The sequence below is a fragment of the Orbicella franksi genome, chromosome 11, assembly GCF_964199315.1.
Source record: "Orbicella franksi chromosome 11, jaOrbFran1.1, whole genome shotgun sequence".
In the NCBI taxonomy this organism is placed as follows: domain Eukaryota; kingdom Metazoa; phylum Cnidaria; class Anthozoa; order Scleractinia; family Merulinidae; genus Orbicella; species Orbicella franksi.
The window spans coordinates 13376740-13398780 of NC_138155.1; the positions used below are offsets into that span (position 1 = coordinate 13376740).

Below are 22041 nucleotides of genomic sequence, written 5' to 3' on the forward strand. Positions count from 1 at the left end.
AGCCTAGGATTTTTTAAATTCATGAAAGTGGAGTTAAAATACTTAAGGTTGGCGAATTCAAATGATGCGATCCTCAAGACAGATCTTGCGAGCTTAAAATGCAATGCATCATCATTTAAAATGTCTTGATTCTTCACTGAATACAGGCGCCTATCGTCGCTCGCGGCTGGGGGCACGTCCGCCGCAATCCCAGCTATCCTCTGGCAAACTGTTAAAAACAAATATAAAGAAATAAATATAATCAGAATCAACTAAAACGTGCTGTTGTCCTTGAAGTCTTACCGTTGCGTTAAAATACTGAACAGTTCACCGTCTTATTCACTGATTAATTGGAAAACTGCGGGGCATTTGCCCTCTTTCTTCGTCCCCACCCCGGGGCAGTTAGACAGCTTATGTGTCCCCACTCCGGGGAATTTGCCCATTTAAAAAAAAAAACAATGCTGATGCCCGGGGGTTAGCCCGGAGGGGGGGATGGGCACTGCTGGAATTGACTGATGCATTACCAACTCTTCGTGTTCATTGACATCTTTATAACTCTTTAAGAGCTGTAAGCTAACTCTTCAGTCATTATTTGTACCTCTATAACCCAAATGGACCAGCAAATTGTCGATACCGGCCTAAATATAATTATACAACGCGGCGATCTCGACTGGCGACCCGCACTTCGAAATATATATATAAAAAAACATATGTACATCGCAGCCGTCCAAATCGCTAGACTCCGAATTGTAATGCTAGATGATACAGTTCTTTCACTTAAAAGTTCTTGTCCAGTTTTGATTAAATATGAACCACAAATAACCCAAAAAATGTTTTGACAGCCCTCGAAGCTCAGTCAAAAGTCTCTTGAGTGTTTTAGTCCGGTTCCCGAAGTGACGTCACTAGAAGCTCCACCCAGATCCCACTTTGCGCGGTCATGAACATAGAAATAACATGTTTAAACGCCTGTAAAAACGCAGGGATTTTATCAGTCGAGATAATTTTTCGCTGAAATAATCAGGGAAACTAGTAGACTTTATTAAAGGAAAAAAAAAAATGGGGTTTAGTGGCACTTTAAAACTATTAAAAACGTTGCGTTATACTACGTATACGTTTTTTTATGTTTTTTTTCAATTTTTTTAAGCACCCTGAGCTGTTAATTGTATTAAAACTTTAAAATTATTAAAATTTAAGAAACCCTATGTATGAGCATTAACCGAGCATGCATTTTAGTGACTTTTTGGGAGGAGACCGAGCATTTTAGTGGGAAAAATGGAGCATTAAGGTGGAGCATTTTAGTGGGAAAATAAAAGCATGTGTACAAAAGCCTAGTAAAATTACAGCGGTTATCAAAAACGTCTTGACAAAACCCATGTTTTGGTGGACGTCAATCATCTCCGCCTCCTTGCCGACTGTATGTTAAATTTAACTGAGAAAAAAAGTCTGAAACCCTCCAGCGGTCCACTCGTAAACTGATCATTTTACTTTCAGTACGTACGGCTAGCTCACTAAATACATTAGCATTAAATATTCCTTGAAATTTATAACTGAAGACGGGCGGGTTGGGTTTCTCAACGGCCATTCGCATGCATGAATGACCGCGAGATGAGGCAAATCTACACGCTAACAAATTATTTCTGCACGTATTTGTCTTGAGGCTCCGGACTGAACAAGACCTAAACTTCTTATAAACCTTATAATTTTGTAAGGTAATAAGTTACAAGTTTTATAGGTTTACGTATTGTTCATCCCGTAACCCCAGCAAAAAACGTGCAGAAATAATTTGTTCGCTCGCGTACAGATTTGCTTGATCTCGGGGTCATTCATGCATGGGGATGGCCGTTGAAAAAAAAAAACCCGACAAACGTCTTCATTTATAGATTTCAAGGAATATTTAATGCCGATGTATTTAGTGAGCTAGCCGTACATACCGAAAGTAAAATGATAATTTTTACTAGTGGACTGCAGTAAGGTTTCAGACTGTTTTTTTCAGGTAAATTTTGCATCCAGTCGGCTAGGAGGCGGAGATGATTGACGTCCACCAAAACTTAGGTTTTCTCAAGACGTTTTTGCGCTGAAGGTCGCGTGTGATAGATAACCGCTGTAACGTCTGATTGAGTGGCAGGAAACGATTTCGCCAGGTTGTGAGTATCGATTTTTATCGATTGATCGATAGCATCGATAACACTTAAATTCAGTTTATTTATAGATATCGATTTATTAAGTGTTTTTTCGATATCGATTTTTATAGATTGTCTACCCCGAGACTGACCGAATCAAAAGCCAAGTGTAAATAGGCTTACTTACAATGAAAAATTGTAGCCAACCCTATAACGTAAAAGCCTACCGCTATCAACAAGGGAAAACGAGGAAAAAAAATCAGATGGCTCACCTCGTAACCTTTTTAATAAAGAAAGAACTGTACCTATTGGCTGCCTTCTCGTGTCCACATTTCATGGCGTTCAATTCAACTTCGAATTTTTCAGTGACAGGTCTTTCTACACCTGTACACGTTGCTTATGATCTGACATGTTTCTAACTGAGCACGAATTTTTCGGATACCTAAAAAAGGAAAACTGACCTGAATTGAGACCTGAAAACTCTGTTTAAAATGGTTAAATCAGACGTGTTTTTCAGGGTTACAAACTTGCCAGAAAATGGCAGGTAAATGTCTTGTTCCCAGTGCTCCTCGACCCCTCTCAATATAGGAGAATCCGCTGAGCGATGTGAGAGCAGGCGCTGGGCTATGTGAAGGGCGACATCTAGAGAGATCTAGAGAGTGCTTGCTAGCTAAAAGTGATTGACTTACGTCGGAAGGAGGGCTCTCTGTTTCCCTTAAAATCTGCCCTTGAAATCTGCCCTTGAATTAAGGCTCAATTTTTCGCTCTCATTATCACAAAATCATAAAGCTTTGCTGATCAGCAATCCTGTAGGAAAATTTCATGCAAGTTGGTTTGTTGTGTGTGGAGTCATACACACGAGGAATGTGTCCAAAACAGAAAACCGCTGCCTGTCTTCTTGCACATCGATTTATTTAGGGCATACAATTCAGCCCAATAGCCCTCTTAATTTAATGGTTTAAGCTTTTTAATATTCGCATTACAATGTAATCCAACGCAGATGTGGTGCAATTTCGGGCCGGAACTACAAACTTTGCCTCACATAATACGTTATTTTGACAATTAACAACATCCAAATAAATAACTTTGACTCTTCGCTTTTAGGCTTGGCTAAATCTATATGTTATACTTTTTCAGTGGTAACGCTAGGTTAAATGAAAATCTTAAAAGCCGTAGAAGCAGTTAATGAGTCGTCTGAGGGGTTGCAAAACACAAAGAAAGCTACAAAATGCGACGGCGAAAATGCAACGGCGACTTCTACAATTACAAAAAGTGGCTTACCACATTTTGATAATTCACCTCAGGGTACACGTTCCGAATAGGAGCTTCCAACAAAACTTACGAAGACTGAACCAACCTAATCATTTCAGTAGATCAATGAATGTGGGACTAAATTGTGTTTGCCGTTTGTAGATTCATTAAACTTTGAAGTCTTTTGTTGACCACATGATGTATCCTGTGACTTTCTTAGGCTACTACTCATTATCAGTGCTCACGAATTTACTTTTTTGCACACTTCAGAGTCATTTTTTTGTTGTTTGTTATGGTAGAGCAGTGGTTCAAGTAACTTGAGAATTATTACCATAGAACTAAAGTCATGTTTTTTTTGTTTGTTATGCTAGAGCAGTGGTTCAAGTTACTTGAGAATTATTACCATAAAACTAAAGACTATCTGGATAAATTATTTCTCTCAACCGTTACCCTCTCTAGGTCACCTTTCATTAGGATGAATTGCCTTTGATAAAATCATATGTTTTTGTATAATGGACCAGGATACTCACCAACGGTAAAAAGTTTCATTCTGTGGTTTAAAAATGTTATTTCGGACGAGTGGGCTAGCGAATAAGGCTGAAATAACTATTTTGTCGGTACTAGATACAACAAGGGCCTGGGTTCCAGGCCGGGGTATCATGTAGGGGTATATAACACCGGTTATAACACGTGGTTGTCATCTAGGCTTCAGAACCAACCACGTTCTTTCTTTTCGTTTCATTTAATTCTTTCTTTGTTTAGTTCTTTCTTTTCTAGGTACCATGCTTCCAGTCTGGTAGGATCGGCTGTTCAAATTTCCTTTTTGTAAAGCCTTCGTAGGATGGGCTTCTATTCGCTTGGAGCTTGAGCCTTGGTTCTTACCCAGATTTCCTGCACATATTTTCCCCACAGGGGTTTTTTCTGGCAGGTTTTTTCTGGCGTCCAAACAAAAACCGCATTTGCCTTGTTAGCGGTTGCTCAGCTCTACTAGTTTTTAAGACTTGTTCGTTTTCTTCTTGTATTTTGCACTTTAGGTTTATATTGCATTTTATTTATATTGTACGTCGGAGTTGATTTTCCCCAGCCTAACTGGCAGCCTAACTGGCAGCCTAACTGGCAGCCTAACTGGCAGCCTAACTGGCACAAAGCTTGTAATGAGAGCTTATTTGGGGAAGTAGGCCAAGATGGCCTGTTTATCTTATAGACAAATGTAATGACGGAGCTGATATCCCCCAGCCTAACTGGTACCAAGACTGATTGCTTATTCGGAGAAGTAGGCCATATATTTTGTGTATTAATTGAGGTGTTGTTGCTCAGCAGCCCTACTGGCTCTATCAAATGACTTGTACGTGCGGAGATAGCTTTATTCTTGGTTGCTTTTCAAGGATTTGTCATGTAAATTGTAAACTGATTGTGTTCGGGTTGGTTCTCGCCAGGCCCTCCCAAAATAAACTTATTTGGTTCAGCGATGCTGTGTTGTTATTTGTTGTGGAGTGGAGACAAAATAGTCCGTGACCAGTGGTAGTTAGGAGCATCTTGTCTATCAACTTAAAGGCCACCATGATGCGATCAAGTTTGTCATAAAGCACGGTATAGTTTTTCAGTGCAACACACCCAATATGGTGGTTTAAAATGCTGACTAGTGGAGTTATCACCAAAAGGCATGTTGAATTTCTAGCTTCGACTTTTCTCGCAATCAACAAGAGCAGCTAAAAATAAAACTTCACCCATAGCCTGTCGGCAAAATGACTAGCAGATCTTTTATGTCAAAGAAATCTCTGATTGCTTTACTCTGCTTATTAATGAGACCCTGCTCCTGTGCAATTTAGTATAATTTATTAAAGCCACATCCATACAGGGGGAGGGGCAGATCTAACAGTACCAGCGAGGATATTTATATGGGTAACAACAATGCATCCCTCCCCCGCCTTTGCTGGGTAGACGCAGTAAGCAGAAACAAAACGCTGATTATGGTGGCAAAACATGGGTGGCAGGGAAGACAGAGCCTATCTCTCCTAGAGTAGCGGCGTCTCTAGGGGAACCTATGTTACTAAGGGGACCAGAACAGAGGTGCTCTTCTGGGAGGACAATAGGTCAGATGGTACGATGGCATTATCTTGGAGAGATCCGGACCTATTTCCTTGGGGGTAACATAGGATGGACCAGAAGGGGGGTGCCCTTTTGGGAGGACAATAGGTTAGATGGTACGATGACACCATCCTGGAGAGATCCGGACCTATTTCCAAGGGTGGCCATAGCATTTACTGTGGGGCGAAGTGTAGCCTAGGTTGCACTTCCCTGCCACCAAAAAACCTTTATTGACTAAGCAGCTATGGTTTACACACAATATAACAAATAGAACGTGGCAGTGAATAAACCGAGAAGGCTTAGCAGGCGAAAGCCACCTTTTCACGAAAGGCAATTATAACCACATGGAGGAAAAAGATGGGAAAGGACAAAGCTACCAATACAGGGAGGGAGGGGAAAGCAGAGAACGACCTAGCTTGAATACTAGCTCACAACTGGGACAGGGTCAGAAAACAATGGGATTTTACTAACTGGGGATTGAAGGAGTTGGGGGGGGGGGGTATAGCACGCTGAAATCACATGAGAGCATGGTGGAAAATCACTGGGAGCTTTGTCGTATGATTTCCCATATGGTAAAACGATTGCGTTACATTGGACATTGACCTAAGGCTATTGCACAATGACTAATCGGGGGGAAGATAACAGAACTGGTGACAACCTTAGATGACAGCTACAGAGCCTACATCACACCCCTGCTGCGGGTGCAGTGGTAGCTGTACCAATACGGAAACTGTGTGTGATCTAATGATCAGCAGGTAGGCCATCAAATTGCAGAGCAGAACGGAGCTCCTTAATCAGGGAGGCACGGGAAGGTAAACAAAGGTGAATGTAGACAAAGGGCCCGTAGCAGCTGGTTTACATTGTAGCAGGTAGTCTCTCCTAGCCATCACAGAACAGAGAGAGGTGTTGGACCTTGCTATGGTTAAGGTACAGCCTTTGGGAAAGGGGTCAGGTTTTGGATTGCTTAATGGAAACAAGCAAGTGGTTGGGGGATTCAATGTTAGGGATAAAGGTAATATCCCTTAGACAAACATGGACAGTAGGGTCAAAACTACTGCTATTACAAGCGAATTCACTTGTACGTAGAAAACCAAAAAAGGCTAAGGGGAAGGCAGCCCACAGCATTATACGGTCTACATTGCAACTTTGGGGAGGTTGGAAATAATTGTAAATTGAAACCAATATTTGAATGGTTATGGGGCGGCGAGTTAATTTGGGAGGCATTTGAGACCGTTTAATGCCATTGAGGACCTTTTGCAGGCGATACATTTTTGATAATTTTACTGGAAAATTATGTTGCCTATGGAGATCTTGAACTGCAAACAGGTAAAGTTTGATTGTATTGTAAGATATGGTTTTGGCCAGGTGGGCAGCGAAATAAATTAAGGTGATTTCAGATGCCGAGAGAAGAGGGGAAGAGGGACCAATGATACCTTGTAGGAGGCAAAAGGAAATAAAAAGATCCTGGCCGACACCACAGGCTCGATGGGTATTATAGGCCAGCGAGGCACCAAAGTAATGGTAGACGGAAGCTGTTAAATGGCCATTGCTGATGGAGGGATGGCACAGGGGGTGGGTGAGGCATTAGGAGCCAGAGAGTGGAAGCGATCCATCTGACAACGGTACAGAGAATCAGCTATCGAGTTGTCCAGCCCTGAGATATGTTTGGCAGTGAAGGTAAAGTTATGTACTAGGGTCAAAATAGTAATGGAGCGGACCAGATCCATGATCCTGGATGACTTGGAACGTTTTAAATTAATGATAGTAACAACAGGGAGGTTGTCACACCAGAAACAAATACGTTTACCTGACCAGTGGGGACCCCAGAGAAAGCAGGCAATATAAATAGCAAAAGGTTCCTGCCAGTCAATGCTGATCCCAGTAACAGGGTTAAGGCAGTGCTGAGGGAACAAGTGGCTTTGGAACCATTGCCCATTAAGGTACCCACCATAACCGAGAGACCCAGAGGCATCGGTAAATAACTGGAGATCTGGAAAGGAGAGAACAGTGTCCCCCAGGAAAAAACTAACCCCATTCCAGTGTTCAAGAAAGGCCGGCCACATGGAAACGTCCTTGCGGAATTCTGTATTAAGTTTGATGTGGCATCTAGAGTTGAAAATACCCTTGGTTAAACTAATAATGCGCTGCAGAAAAGTTCGGCCTGGGAGTACAACCCTGCAGAGAAACTGAAGGGTACCAATCATGGACTGAAGTCCTTTCAGGGTAGCAGATTTCTTAAGAGACCACTCATTCAAGGCCTCTTTGGTCCTGGTTAGCTTGTCCAGTGGGAGACGGGCTTCCATTGTTTTGGAATCCAGGAAAACACCCAGAAACTCCAGGGACAAACTCCATGCAACAGCTTCATACAGAACCAATCTTCTGCTTGGCCTGGATACCCATCGTGGTTTTTGACAATTCTGAACGCGACGGCGAGTCAAGCAACACGATCGACGCTTCGTCAGCTCGAGTCAGCAAACTACACATTACTCCACACAAAATGACTTCCCTGTACCGGTTTTCATTGCAAACAATGCTTGAGTATTAAAAACCCATTTAAGGACGTCAAACTTGCCAAAAAACCCAGAAGTATCAAGAATCTTTCGGACCTTAAAACGACGCAAAATACCGATCCTTTCGTCGAACTCGGAAAAGTGATTGATCGAAAGCGCAGGCTCGGCGATGAAAGGGACAGATGGTTATGACCACTGACCAGCTACTGTGACGTCAATAAAACGTATTTCCGCAGTGCCGCCATAGGCCCAGAGCCTTGCAGTAACTTGAAACAACGTTCCGAATCGAGGTGCTATGCTTACGTAGGTAATTACCATAGCACAGATAAAGGCTATTCTTCAGTTCGACATAGCAGCTAATGGTCTCAAACGTACGGAGCGCAGTGAAAGAAAAGCCCATCCTGTTTCCAGGAATTAAAAAAAAAAAATCCGTGGATGTCAAACTTCCCGACACCGAGTACCCTTCTCCCTGGAAAAGCTGATAAATATGGAAGTAGTACAAAATCGTTATAGCAAGAAACTGATGAACAAAGATATGTGGAATAATGATGAAAAAGAAAATAACTCGTGTAAATAATAAAGCAAATCGACAATACTAAGCTTCAAATCAATAAAATTCTGAAACAGAATATACCTTGTCTTACATTCACTCCCTTAATTGAATTTAAATACACCACAAACCTCTTACGAGAGGTGGTTGTACACATTCCAAATTATATTGCGTAGTCTGTGTATTTGATTATTATATTCTTGTTGTGAGTTATGTTAATTATATGGGTTTTACTTCTGTTTCTCTGTTTCTGGTCAACGCTTAAGCGATTCGCAGAAGTAAGCGTTATGATTATTCCTCAGAACATGAATTTTTTTTCTGAAGAAACCAAAATTCTCGTGAGAAAGTCTTAGAGCAAGATCAGCTTAAGTGTTCCAAGCAGTTCCCCATTAATAGAATTGGTTTGTCTTATCACTTAAATTAAGAGAAAATTTGTAAGTCCCTTGGAAAACAAGAAAGGTTTATAACTATATTGACATAAGATCCACTGCCAGGTGATGCAAATGAAATATTTAACAAAGTTATGAAAAATGCCAAGTTTAAGCTTTTGGAGACGTCGCTACGGGCAAGCTTTTTAATGTTTTCCAACGTGAGTGGAAAACCATTTCTACTGAAACAAAATTTGTTTGTATTTTAACTCCTGTCAAGTCTTTCATCTTCCGTAGTTTCGACTGGAGAAAAATGGATGGTTTTTGAGAGCCTCTCACAAGTCCTGCGTACAGTGAAAGAATGAACAAATATAGGACCTTTTTGAACTGACAGTCCAAGCAAATTATCTTAACAAGACATGTGCAATTGAAGTGGCTACTCCACCGGAGAAAGTGAAAATAGCAATTCATTGGCTTGTGCGTGTCGATGAAGTCCAACAACTAGCCAAGTTCAACCTATATGTCCCAAATACAATTCTGATAATCAAGCGAAATTTAGAAATGGGTACGGATAGAAATTTCAGAAAAGCCTGCTAATCATCTTCAAGTTACCGAGTTTTAAATATCGTAAATCCTCGAATTAGCACCACCCCCCTACCCCCTCCCCTCTCAAATAAACGTTTCCTTCGAGTAAGCGCCCCTCCTAGCGGCCAAACTTTAAAATAAGCACCCCCCATCCCCTCCCCCAACTTTGTAGACGAGTAATTAGACAACAAAGAATGTATAGTTTTCGTCGTGTTTAATCACTCTCGTCCAGCCTTTTTTTACACAGTCATTAGCAATTTAAATCTTTACAATACAGGACACGTGCTTCTTTTCTTCTAAGTTGCAACCTACAATTTCTTGTTTCAGTTTATAAACACGTTAAGTTTAGAAAAAAAAATATAAGTACTAATGGTGCCGCGATTTAAACTTTGGATAAGCTTTTTATGTCGATGAATACCTTATGTTGTTGTTTTCCCGCAGCTGATGTATTATAAAACTGATCATGTCAGGCTACGATTTAGGAAAAATTAAGTAAGCGTCTCCCCCTCCCCTCTCGATTAAACGCCCCTTTTGAATAGGTGCCTTCCGTCTTTCTTAAATGTGAAATAAGCGCCCTGGGTGCTAACTCGAGGATTTACGGCAAAATGAATGAATGCAAAGTTTGAAGAACCTCTCAAAATATATGTTCGCTTTAGTGAACAAATTTATGAGTATATATTATCCTATCGAGCCATTGGATCAGCAAGGTAGTAAAATTGATGAGAAACATTTCTTAGTAAAAGTACATTTTGCATACAGTAAATTCGTCCCATTCTCTCACGAGGTTAAAGACCTCTGTTCTCTAAATTCAGCGTTGGTGCATTTTTTTAACCCTCGCTCACAATGAGATGAAAAGAGTCGCTCTTAAAATCTTGCCCGGTCTCTTTATTTCCTTGCTGATGGTGTCCTGTGTCTTGTCTAGAATATTGGCAGTGGTAAACAAGACAGGTGAGAAAAAGTAGTCCTCTTGCTTACCGCTAAGATGTTGAAATTAAAAGTGAATATAAATAAACTTTGTTTTCAAACCTTAAAATATATGACTTTCCATAACTGACAGCCCGAAGCAAGTCATTTAAACAAAACATGTGCAGCTGAAGTGGCCTCTCGAAGATATTGGTAATATAGCAATTGTGTTCGAGATTTCACGTCTACAAGTGGTAGAGAGGTGCCTTTATTATAGGATATTGTCACAGCACGTGTTTGGTTGATGCCCGCCTGGTAAGCGTAATTTGTCTAGATGAAGTTGCCCATTTGGATATACATGACGGTTTTCTCAGTTTCTATCAACTACTTAAGCTTAATCCGAAGAAAAGTAAAAAAAGTTTAGCAGAAAAAAGAGCAGATAAAACTTGTTTGTTCATTTGCTTTCATAGAATATTTTTACCTATCTTTCTCAACTGTTGATTTAGTCGATCAGAATCTAACTTGTTACAATTTGATGTTACAATGTCTTTAAGATACGCTCTATAATTTTTTGTTTCCCAACATTAAAAACATAAGAAATATCAGTTCGTCTTACTTTTCAAGACTTTTCTTGGCTCCTTTTGAATTTTATTTAAAGCTCTCATTATGTTAACCATGAAACATGTATCGCTACCGATCTAATGATTCAACTCAAGAGTACGGTTTGGTTGGGTTAACGTATAACTAGTAAAGAGCCAAAATGTTGAATTCGGAACTAATCAAAACCCAAAATTGTGAATGCAACAATGGCTGAGTCTCGATATTGCATTGAATCTGAAAACCTCTTATTTCGGCAAATTACGATTGCCTTTTCAGGTATCTGACAGCATCTTGTCAATTAAACAATTTCTGTCATTCGTTGTGTCGGAAAGACGACCTAATTTTCTTAGAAAGCAGAATTAGAAGTTATTGGAACGTCCAGTGTATGACATTCATTGAAGTTTTGTAATCTGATTGAAGAGACAAATTCGAATCCCTTGCTAGCAAATTTAAAATTGCAAATCGAAGACTGACAGAAAATGGACTTTCTCAATAGCAATTCATTCGACTTTACCTTAAAATCTTGTCGTTTAAAAGGCTTATTGCTTATTGGAAATGTGTTCTACTTGCCTTTTTACCATCTAACTGCAATTCTCGTAGTTACTAGACACATGTAAACAAGTTCCAAAACACTTCTGATCCATTTTTACCTCAATAAAAACGAAACATTATAAATATTGTATTTGTCGTTTAAGGCGCTGTTCTAATTATCATTTGAAAATTTTGCAGGTATTACTTGGAAAGTGTTCATATATACAAATAAATTGCCGACTAACAATTAACGATATTCCATATCCATTTAGACAAATATTTGCCTGCAAAATTTCGTAAAAAAATCTTCGATTTTAACAGCCTGAATCTGTCACATTCTCTCCCACAGTTATATTGCTTGCAAATTGCTTGTTAGCGCAGGTTTAATCTCATGCCCTAAATTGAGACAGACGCGTTCTTGATGAAAATGTTTTGCAATTACATGGAATTATGATTGTACTGACGACATCTGGTGCTGTGGATAACTTTTTAAAATCAGGTTGGAAAGAGACACAATTATATTAATTTGCACCTTGGAAAGAAAAACGACTATGGTAAATCTGCACGTTAAATCGTAAGTACGTTAAAGTACAAAAAAAACTGTATCAACCTCTAACGAGGCAATAAAAAACGCAAAGCTTTTTCTCAAAGTCCTACAAATAACCATTTATCTTGTTGGTTCAGGTATTTCTTTTAATATCTTAGCTCGTTGGGTGACTTTAGTTGTAAAGAATCTTATATCCGCACAAAATGGTTCTGGATCTGAATCTGAATCTGAAGAGGCAATGGAAACTGAACAAAGAATCTTCGCTTGAATCCAACTTCACTGAGTTAAAATCAAACGTACTCCACACGTAGCTTGTACAATTGAAATATATCGGTAAATACCATCGTACAGTAAAATGATGTGATCTGTTTAATCGTTAAAACACTTAAAAATGTATTTTTGGCCATAGAAAAGTCTCATACAAGGAAACTGTGTCCTATTCTGTCTTAAAAGAGTGGCACAGGCGTGGGAATTGCCAGTGATTCTATTATTTTTTTTCTTTTCGCACAAGTGGATGATGTGACCTGTTAAATCGTCAAAACTAGGTCTCTTAAAAGGCTCTATGGCAAGGTCTCAGAAATCCCATTTTTGACGGAAACTTAACATAGTTAGCTCACAAAGTGTTTTCGTCAATCATTAACTGAAATAACCTAAGTTAAACCTACTGTTTCCATTTCATTTGACATGAAGCTGAAAAGTTTAAACTGGTAAAATTGAAAAATTCTAAAAACCTGTTCTTCATCTTGAATTTGAAGGACCACGCCGACAATATTTTACGCCGTATTGAATTACACTTTAGAAAACTATTTTACGTTTCAAGATGAAACATTTACGAGCATATATTATCCTACCTGACGATTACAGAATCAATATAATTACAAAATTCCTAAGCGAAAAAATGATTCCAAAGTTGAAATCTAACATTCCCTTATCCCCCTACCTTCTTGTGCGATTGAAATATCTCAGTTATTGTCATCACAACGTGCTATGGGAGAATCTGCTTAATTGTGTGACGAAAATTTGTCCTTTACTGTGTTGGCAGTGGGGTATAGATGTGAAAATTCCCATTAATTCTAGCAAACTGAAAGTTTTCGTGACAAGCACTCTTAAAGTTCCCTAAAAATGCAGTAGCTTGAAAAAAAATCCTTGCAAATCATGTAAATAAACAAGCTCGACCTGCATGTTTCACAGCCATTTGATGTTAAGAGGCGATCCTAGCAATACAGCGATATTTTCAGACCTGTAAAACTAATTTGTAAAACTGAACAATTCTAAAAAGGCTGTTCTTCATCTTGAGTTTTGAAGAACCTCTCAAACAATATTTTTCGCTCTAGTGAACTCTTCTTTTGAAATCTATTTTAGTTTTCTCGGAATTAAGTAATAGGATGAAAAATTTAAAAGTGTATATTGTCCTATCAGGTGATTGGACAATCAATGCAATAACGTAATTCCTAAGAAACATGTTTTTGCTATGGGTTTTGCTATAAGTTTCGATACGGTAAACTTGCATCATTCTCTCAAGAGGTTACAAAACTCTCTCTTCTAAGTAAATTCAGTATTGGCGCAATTTTTACCCTCGCTCACTTTTGAGATGAAAAGGCTCGTTGTTAAAATATTGCCCTGTCTCTTTATTTCTATGCTGATGATACCCAGTGTCTTCTCTGGAAGATTGCCAGTGGTAAACAAGACAGGTGAGTAAAAGTAGTCTTCTTGCTTCTCGCTAAGATGGTCAAATTAAAACTGGATATATATACATAAACTTTAGTTTTCAAATCCTAAGAGATTTCAAAGACAGTCCACGTTTCCGTTATGTACCTAATGAATTTCACGTCAGAAGTTACATCTCAAGCTACTGAAATACAGATCAAACCCGCTAAAAAATCGACATTACACACACAAAAAAATGACAATTGAGAAATTCATGATTCCTTGATAAATTTTCATAGCGGAGCTTCAGCCCGCGAAGCGCGCCAGCGAAGCACCATGGGTAAATAAAATTGATAACGCATCAAGCCGATAAAATTTGATTATGACGTCAGCGTACGAGCGAGCGAACGCCGTCCGTACAGACTCTGGGGGAGGAGGAGGGGCGTCTCGAGGTAGCCCTCACGGGTAAGCTAAGGAATGCCATCTGTTCTGGGCGAGATTTTTCAGAAAAGTCAGGGGAAAAAAAAACTTATTTCTATTTGTTATGTTAACAAACGATCGGAGGGGTTGATCTAACGTTTTCAAGATAGGGTTTAACTGAAGCAGAACGTGAAAGAGAACGGCAGAGAGCAAGGATTAACAGCCAAAGAAGTGGCGAAGAAGATCGCGAAAGAGCGGGCTAAGGCTAGAAAGGAGGCGAGATAGTACTGAACAATGCTGTGAATTAGATCGAGTTAGGGCTAGAGAAAGGATATGAAATAATACCGAACAATGCCGTGAGGCAGAGCGAACGACGGCTATAGAAAAGAGCTGGAATACCCGACAGGTTTACTCAGAAGACTACAGAACTTCGCGCGTCGAGATGTGCAGCCGTGCAGGAAGTCACATGATTAGGTGATCAACAAGAGAAATCAAACGCGTTTCTTGTGTTTAGAGGAAAAAACACAGCGGGAAAAAAGTGGTTGATTCGTTACAGGATTCAAACTGAAGTAAACTGCGAAATTGTGGTAAGCGACTTTGTTACATAGAAACTTTCGCGTTTTCCATAAAAATTATGTAGTTGCTTCGGCGAGATAAGCTTAGAAGTTAAGCTTATATCTTCATCAGGAGTTTTAAAGTCTCCCTGATTATCTGATTTGGAACCATACTGGGAGAAATTTGATAAATTTCAAACAATAAGACTGGAGTCGTTGTTGAATATAAAGTTGCATATTGTAAACAAACAAGCTTAGTTTTCTGTCGTTTTTCGCTGTATACCGATAACCTCACGTCTAAAAGTAATAAAACTGTATTTGCAAATACTGTCAGGCGAGTTTTGAAGTTTTCTTTGTGTTAGTAAGGGCAGCCGCTTTGTAGACTGCTATAATTTCTTCTGTTTACCTTTGGAAGAAGGAAAACCATCGATTTGCTATCCTTGACAGCTTTTGACGCTCGTATGTTGTCATGCATACTGCGTTTACAAATTATGGAGACTTCCTCGTTTTGTTTGTTTAATTTATTGGGTTTAGTGAAATGTTTGGCTGAATTTCTTTTAAGGTTATTGGTAAAAGACTCAAAGCTACGGCCGAAAAAAGGACTGCAAAGCCGTCGGCAAAAATAATATTCAAATTATACTTTGGCGCGAATAACTTTTAAACTTAAACACCGCAAGTCTTTGAGATTTTGGACGTTTTGTGGCTTCTAAATGCATTTGTTGGCTTTAACTGGAATGACAATCAATCTTAAACGAATTTTCTGTAACAGTTCTGGCATCCTTCGTTTGATTCAGGTGTAGTGATATGCATACTTGTGTTTATGTAGTTTTCCTCGGTTTTGTTGTTGTTGTTAAAATGTCGAGTGGATGATTAGTATTACACTAGGCTTGCTGATGCAGCAAGTATGGAACATAATTTTCCAAAATACTAAATCAATACACTCTTCCGAAACGTGGTAAATTGTTAATAGCACCTCCATATTCCCCTTTTGCACATGAACACGAACTATTTTTTCTACATCAATCAATGACCCTGCATGCAGAGAAAGCTCTACACAGAGATGATTCCATTGGTGCCACTGCATTCGGGGATACAAGCTCCCTATTTTTCAATTTTTTGAGGGGGTTTACGAGTTCAACTTTGGTGCATGTAGGATATATTTTTTTGTCCATTCAGCTGTAATTTTACTGATGTCTTAATTAAACATACCTTGGATTTGGCTGACCAAATGCACATATGCATCAAAACCTCCGTGTGTGTTCAATTGTCTACATGTAGTAAAGGCAAAATATGTGTAGATGGTATACCTTACTTATAGCTTACTGATTAATTTTTGACATAATTTAATTACAAAATTATATATTTGATGGGGTCACCCAGTAGTTAACAGTCCCTGTAGTCCACAGTCTTCGTGGAGAAAAAAAAACACATCAATTATTGAAGTTGAATTATAAAATTGTTGATAGTAGCCTACATGCTGTAAGTGTTCATCCACAAAGTGTTATTTTTACCATTAATGCCAGGGTGATTTTTTCATTGTGAATGTTGCAATTTTGCAGTAGGAAATGGATCTCATTATATTCCTGTATGCTGTTTTTAATACTGTACAGCTGTCATACCTTTAACTGTATCTTTTCACAGTCACTTTTGGGAAGTGTCTTAAGGCTATGTAGAATTCCAGTATTTTTTAAAAGGTAGACAGTATTCATAGCATATTTTATGAAAAAAAAAAAAAAAAGAAAAAAACTGAACTATTGATGGATGTACAGCATGAAGGCAAATAGCAATGCACGATTATCTTACGAAATGCATGTACAAATTCATGCCACCACTGAGTCAGTTGTAAACATTGTAATATTTAGATTTAGCCAAGCCTAAAAGTGGAGCTCCAGGGCCGGATTGCTCAAAGCCCGAGTAAGCTAACCCAGGATTTTGATGTGAGTTTTGTAACTTTGCAATGAGGTTTTCTGTTTATAATGTCTGGCCTTCTGTTTTGAGTTTCAATAATCTCAAACTACGTAAAACATAAGCAGTGAAAAACATTAGTATACCTTCTGAACAACCCGGCCCTGATCAACAAGTTAACCTAGCGTGAGCTCACGATCCAAAAAAAAACCAGTACTTCGTCAACGGTCAACTTTTTAAAAAACATGTGATCTTGATGAGCTCTTAACCTGAGCCCGTGATATGGTCACATAATACTGGTCAGCAGATACCTTGTTTTGACAGCTGTCAATTGACCATGACATGGATGTCCAATACCATACATGTACAATTAAACTATGGCCGCCATGTTCTGTGGCGTTGGCTTTGTTGGGCGCACCCGCCATGATCCACACTACTAGACATGTTGACCATGAAAAAATAGTTCTATGGTTTTCTATTTGTAAACGTGCATGTGGTTCTGTTTCTATAGTTATGGGGCTCCGCTTGGCGGCGGCCGCTGGGAGCTCCACTATGAAGGTGGCTGTGTCATAAATTGTTTCACAAAAAATGGAAGGAAGCAATAAGTTCATGGTTTAAGGTTACTGTATATAGGTGTTTCGCATCCAAGAGAAGTAATGCTCCCCTCTTACACTGTACTGTAGATACCTAAACCTCTATACCAAATTAAAGCTTATAGAGCTGGTTATCAAACGAGACCAAGAATTTTGAAGTAAAATGAATTATCCAATTATCCAGGCCCCCTAATGGGAGTGTCCAAATCACCTTTAGAAAGCTACAGGTCAATGCAATTTTTTTGCTAATTTGATATGTCACTCAGGTTCTAGATGTTCCGATTTCACTTCCACTTTGCTGGCAATCAAATTGAAAATCGTCAGTGTAAAACGCAGACTGCGGACTGCAGACTAGGGTAAAATGCAGACTGAGAGTAAAATGCAAACTGAGAGTAAAATGCATACTGCAGACTACAGACTTCATAAGCACGTATCGTTTTATAATAAGTATCAGGCGCTGATCTTAAACATGATTATTCAGGCTAACTGCAGTGAAAGACTGTACTCCGGTCAGCTGAGTCGCGCTCCGGTTAGACTGAATATCACTCCAGTTAGCCTGGATATCACTTAGGTTAGCCTAAAACAATGCTCCAGTTAGCCTGTTTTAGGTTAGGACTCAATGGTCAGTCAGTCTGCATTTTAGTCTGTAGTTTGCGCTCCGCAGTCTGCGTTTTACACTGACCGAATCAAAAATCTAGCGTAAAATAAGCTTACTTACACTGTAAAACTGTAATCAACCCTAAAGACTACCACTATCAACAATGAAAAATATCAGATTGCTCACCTCTTAATCTTTTCAAGAAAGTACCTATTCTTGTGTCAACATTTCATGGCGTTCAACTTCGAATTTTTCTGTGGCGGATCTTGTTCAGACTTTCATCATCAGAGGCAGTTTTAAGGCTAATCTTAAGACTTATCTTTTTAAGCGTGCATTTGATTTGTAGTTTTTACTTTTTATTTGTAGCCTAATTGTATTATATAGCGTATTTAATTCTTATGATTTTAACTTTTAGGATTTAGGATTTTAGGTTTTTAAAGAATTAGGATTTTAATTTTAAAGTATTGTAAAGCGCCATGGACAATTAGTGGAAAATGGCGCTATATAAATGTATATTTATTTATTTATTTAATGTATATTTATTATTTGTTGGACCTTTCGTGAACACGTTGCTTATAATCTGACGTGTTTTTAAGTGAGCATTGATTTTTCCGATACCTAATAAAGAGGAAAAATCACTTGAAACATAAAAACTCTGATCAAAATGGTTAAATCCGACGTGTTTTGCAGGATTATATACTTGTCACGGGCGGCGAATTAATGTATTGTTCCCAGTCTTCCTCGGCCCCTCTCGAGAGGGGAAATCCGCTGAGTGCAGGCGCAGGGCTACGTGAAGGGCGACCCAACACGGGACGATTTGTATAACGAGCGTTCGAAGAGATCTAGATAGAAAAAAGGCCTGTGATTCATTTAACAGCGAGTCAGCCAAGAATGTTTATATTATATTTTATTTGTGAACTAGATAACCAGGCTCGTATACCCGACATCAAGAACAGCACCGAAGAAGACCACGATCAAGATGTTGAAGGAATCCGACGAGCGGCTCAGCTTCCTGCCAATATATTTTTAAATTCTAACCAGCCATGCTTCACACAGTTCTTTTTACACGGACAGCCACCAGTTGGGTTACGCACTGCTAATTTACAGAATATGAGATACATCTGTCAAGAGAGACAGCCGCCGGGAGTCTACTACTACGCGTCGATGCACGATGAAGCTCGAGGAATTCCAGTGTATTCAGGGTACCGTTTGCATAGAGGAAACATTGCTTTTCAAGCACAAAATGTAGATGGATGGATCCAAACTCCCGGTAACATATTTACATGTACAAAAAAAAAAAAAGAGGATGAAGAGTGAGAGAGTTAATCTCCATGTAGACCTTACTTCGAAAGTAATACCTTCTAAATTATATTTGACATAGTAGTGCTCCCATGTTATATATTGCGACGCAAGTTGCGTAGAAACGTCATACACGAAGAATGAAAATAAGTGTGGAGGCGTTTGGGCTGCCCACCCGACTAAACTTTGGCTCAGAGGATCGGTTACTGATTTCTATACGCCTTTAGGGATTTCTGAAGCCTGGTGTGAGAGATTACTTAGGAAAGAAGGCCTTTATGATTATGGCGAATTACTCTCTTACCCTTAGGTAAAGCCCTAGCTATTCGATCAACCCGTGGGGATGAGGGTTTAGAAGAGTACCCGTAGTAACTTATAACAAATTTGGAGTAATACTGTAATCTTGCAAAAGGTCGGGGGCAGTTCCACAAGCATGTACACGGCCTGTTGTGTGATAATCGTACCTCCAAACGCTTTCAAAATTATTTCTTGCTAATCTTCTTATGCCCTTTAAGGAACTCAGTCGAATGGCATTTTGATTTCTTTGAGCCACGTACAAGAAACCTGAAAATAGTAGTGTACAAGATTGAAAAAAAAACAAACAAAGAATAAAGCATGTAGGAACAAGGATGGATAAAAATCGAGAGTATTAACCCGAATCAAGAATGACGAACTTAAAAAATTAAGGCTAAATTTTCCAAGTCCTTCAAAACTAAAACATACAGGGATTAACAATTGCCTATCTCACCCCTGCACTTCAAACTTATCAATTTTTCAGTCCGTTCTTTTTTTGTTAATATCGTTGAAAATTATAAATTTTCCTTCCTTACAAGGCATCACTTTCCAAGGAACCACTAACATGTACCAAGGGCAGCCATGCCACAGAGGTCACCTGTACCCAGCTATGACTGCCTCAGGTAACCCGGCGAATGCCGCGAACAGCGTTCGTTCCACGTATCAGTACACAAATGCCGTGCCCCAGTGTGCTCCTTTTAACACCGGACTGTGGAGCAATTTTGAAGGAAGGATTCGAAACTATGCAGTGCAGACATGCATACCGGGGAACGGTGAATTGTTTCTTGTAACAGGGAGTTCATTCGCTGCTTTTCAAAACACTCCTCCACAACCAGTTCCAGCTCCGATTACCCAATTGGTTAATGGAGGCATAGATAGACCTAATTTATTGTGGACTGCGGGCACGTGTTTATACCCAGGTGGCCAGTGCGATTCCTTTGCCGTGATTGGAAACAACGTCCCTGCATCGCTTACACAGGAAATTACCCAAGCACAGCTGAACGTTATTCTTCAGTTTGACGTCCAAACTAATGGCCTCAAACGGGACAGAACGAGGGGAAGGGTCAAGCTGTTTCCAGGAGCAGCTAGAAGTTGCTCAAATGTACAACTTCCCAGTGAGGAGTATCCCCCTACAGGAAAATCCGGCAAAGACAAAAAGCGCCCCGGATCCTCGAGCTCTAAACCTCCGGGCTCGAGCTCTAAATATCCGAGCTCAGGACCAAGCTCAAAATACCCGAGTTCAAAACCAAGCTCGAAACAAAGACCTTCGAGCCCAACAAGCACCTCTAGCTCAAAATACCCCAGCTCACAATACCCCAGCTCAAAAACAAGCCCGAAACACAAACCTTCGAGCTCAAAAAGCACCTCTAGCTCAAAATACCCGAGCTCACAATACCCCAGCTCAAAAACAAGCCCGAAACACAAACCTTCGAGCTCAAAAAGCACCTCTAGCTCAAAATACCCGAGCTCACAATACCCCAGCTCAAAAACAAGCCCGAAACACAAACCTTCGAGCTCAAAAAGCACCCCTAGCTCAAAGTACCCTAGCCCAAAGCGACCGAGCTCAAAACCAAGCTCAAGATTCGGATAAACGTGGAAGCGGTACAGAATCATCATACCGTGGACTTGACGAAGAAACATATATGATATAATGATCCAAAAAGAAATAATGTTTGTAAACGATTAACTAAGTTATCAAAAATAAACTTCAAATCAGTAAAACGTCGTTGCTTATCGTTATGTAACCTCCGTTGGACAGTTCAACGCCCCTCTGAGCAGCCGCCCAGCAACCTTTCGGGTATAAGACATTTTGAGTTTTAGTTGATCAAATCCCATTCGAATCTCAGAGCAAAAAATAGTTTTTAAATACTCTACCATAGGATCATACTAAGTGATCAAATGACCACAGTCACAAGAAAGCGAGCGATGGAAAGTTGTTGATGAGAAAACGTTTAATGAGTCTTATATAAGAATGTGGTATAAATGGTAACATAAACAATGTCAAAATGTGGCTTAGATTTTTGGGATATAGTTATAGTCCACTGCATTCATATCTACCCTGCTTGGCAGGCGTTCAAGAGGCAGAAAAAGGGAAAACGAAAGCTTAAAGCACGATCGGATAGGGACGGAGGTATGGGGCGCCTGGAAGGACGCTGTTTCTTAGCTGTTTTTAATTCCGCAGAAAAATGTAAATATCTTGATTGGTCAGTATTAACTAAGTACTTAATGGATTGCTTTTGATTGGTCCGTGATATGTCATTTTAGTACTTTAGCGTTCTCTCAGTTACATTCAGCATGATGGTGTGTACCCTTGAGGCGGACAGAAAATGTCGGAATTCTTTACCAGAGACAAGGCTTTTGTCAAAAAGACTTTTCCCAAATCCAGTAAGAAGCACTTATAAAACATTCTTTCAACTTAAAAGTGATTCAAGAGCTTCTTTTTCTGCAAAATTGAGATTTATCTCACCCAGCTTTACGTTGCACACCTGCGTTAAAAACTTATTGTAATCGGCCATTTTTCAACTGCAACTTTTTTCCCGTAAAAAAGCTCGCCGCTAAATACTCTGATAAACTTGTTAACAGATTGACAGGTATTCATCCAATCAGGTTTTATCGCTGTTCAGAAACAGGAATTTGAATCTGCTAGGATTGGCTCATTTCGATACAGACGTGAAAGGTTTCCACGTCCTGATCATAGTTAA

The 22041-nt window shown here is 39.5% G+C and overlaps 2 protein-coding genes across 2 annotated transcripts; one reads left to right on the forward strand and one right to left on the reverse strand.

The window, feature by feature from the left end:
* Positions 1-1096: 1096 nt before the first annotated feature.
* LOC145460340 (uncharacterized) lies at positions 1097-8733 on the reverse strand. The gene has a single exon (XM_081445120.1). It carries the CDS (start codon positions 7739-7741, stop codon positions 6974-6976), a length of 768 nt encoding a protein of 255 aa, XP_081301246.1. The 5' UTR covers positions 7742-8733; the 3' UTR covers positions 1097-6973.
* Positions 8734-13512: 4779 nt separating this feature from the next.
* On the forward strand, positions 13513-21796 carry LOC145460300 (uncharacterized). Its single transcript, XM_081445058.1, has 3 exons — positions 13513-13723; positions 18672-19019; positions 19879-21796. The coding sequence occupies exons 1-3, from the start codon at positions 13624-13626 to the stop codon at positions 20928-20930; spliced, it is 1500 nt and encodes a 499-aa protein (XP_081301184.1). The 5' UTR covers positions 13513-13623; the 3' UTR covers positions 20931-21796.
* The last annotated feature ends 245 nt before the right edge of the window (positions 21797-22041 follow it).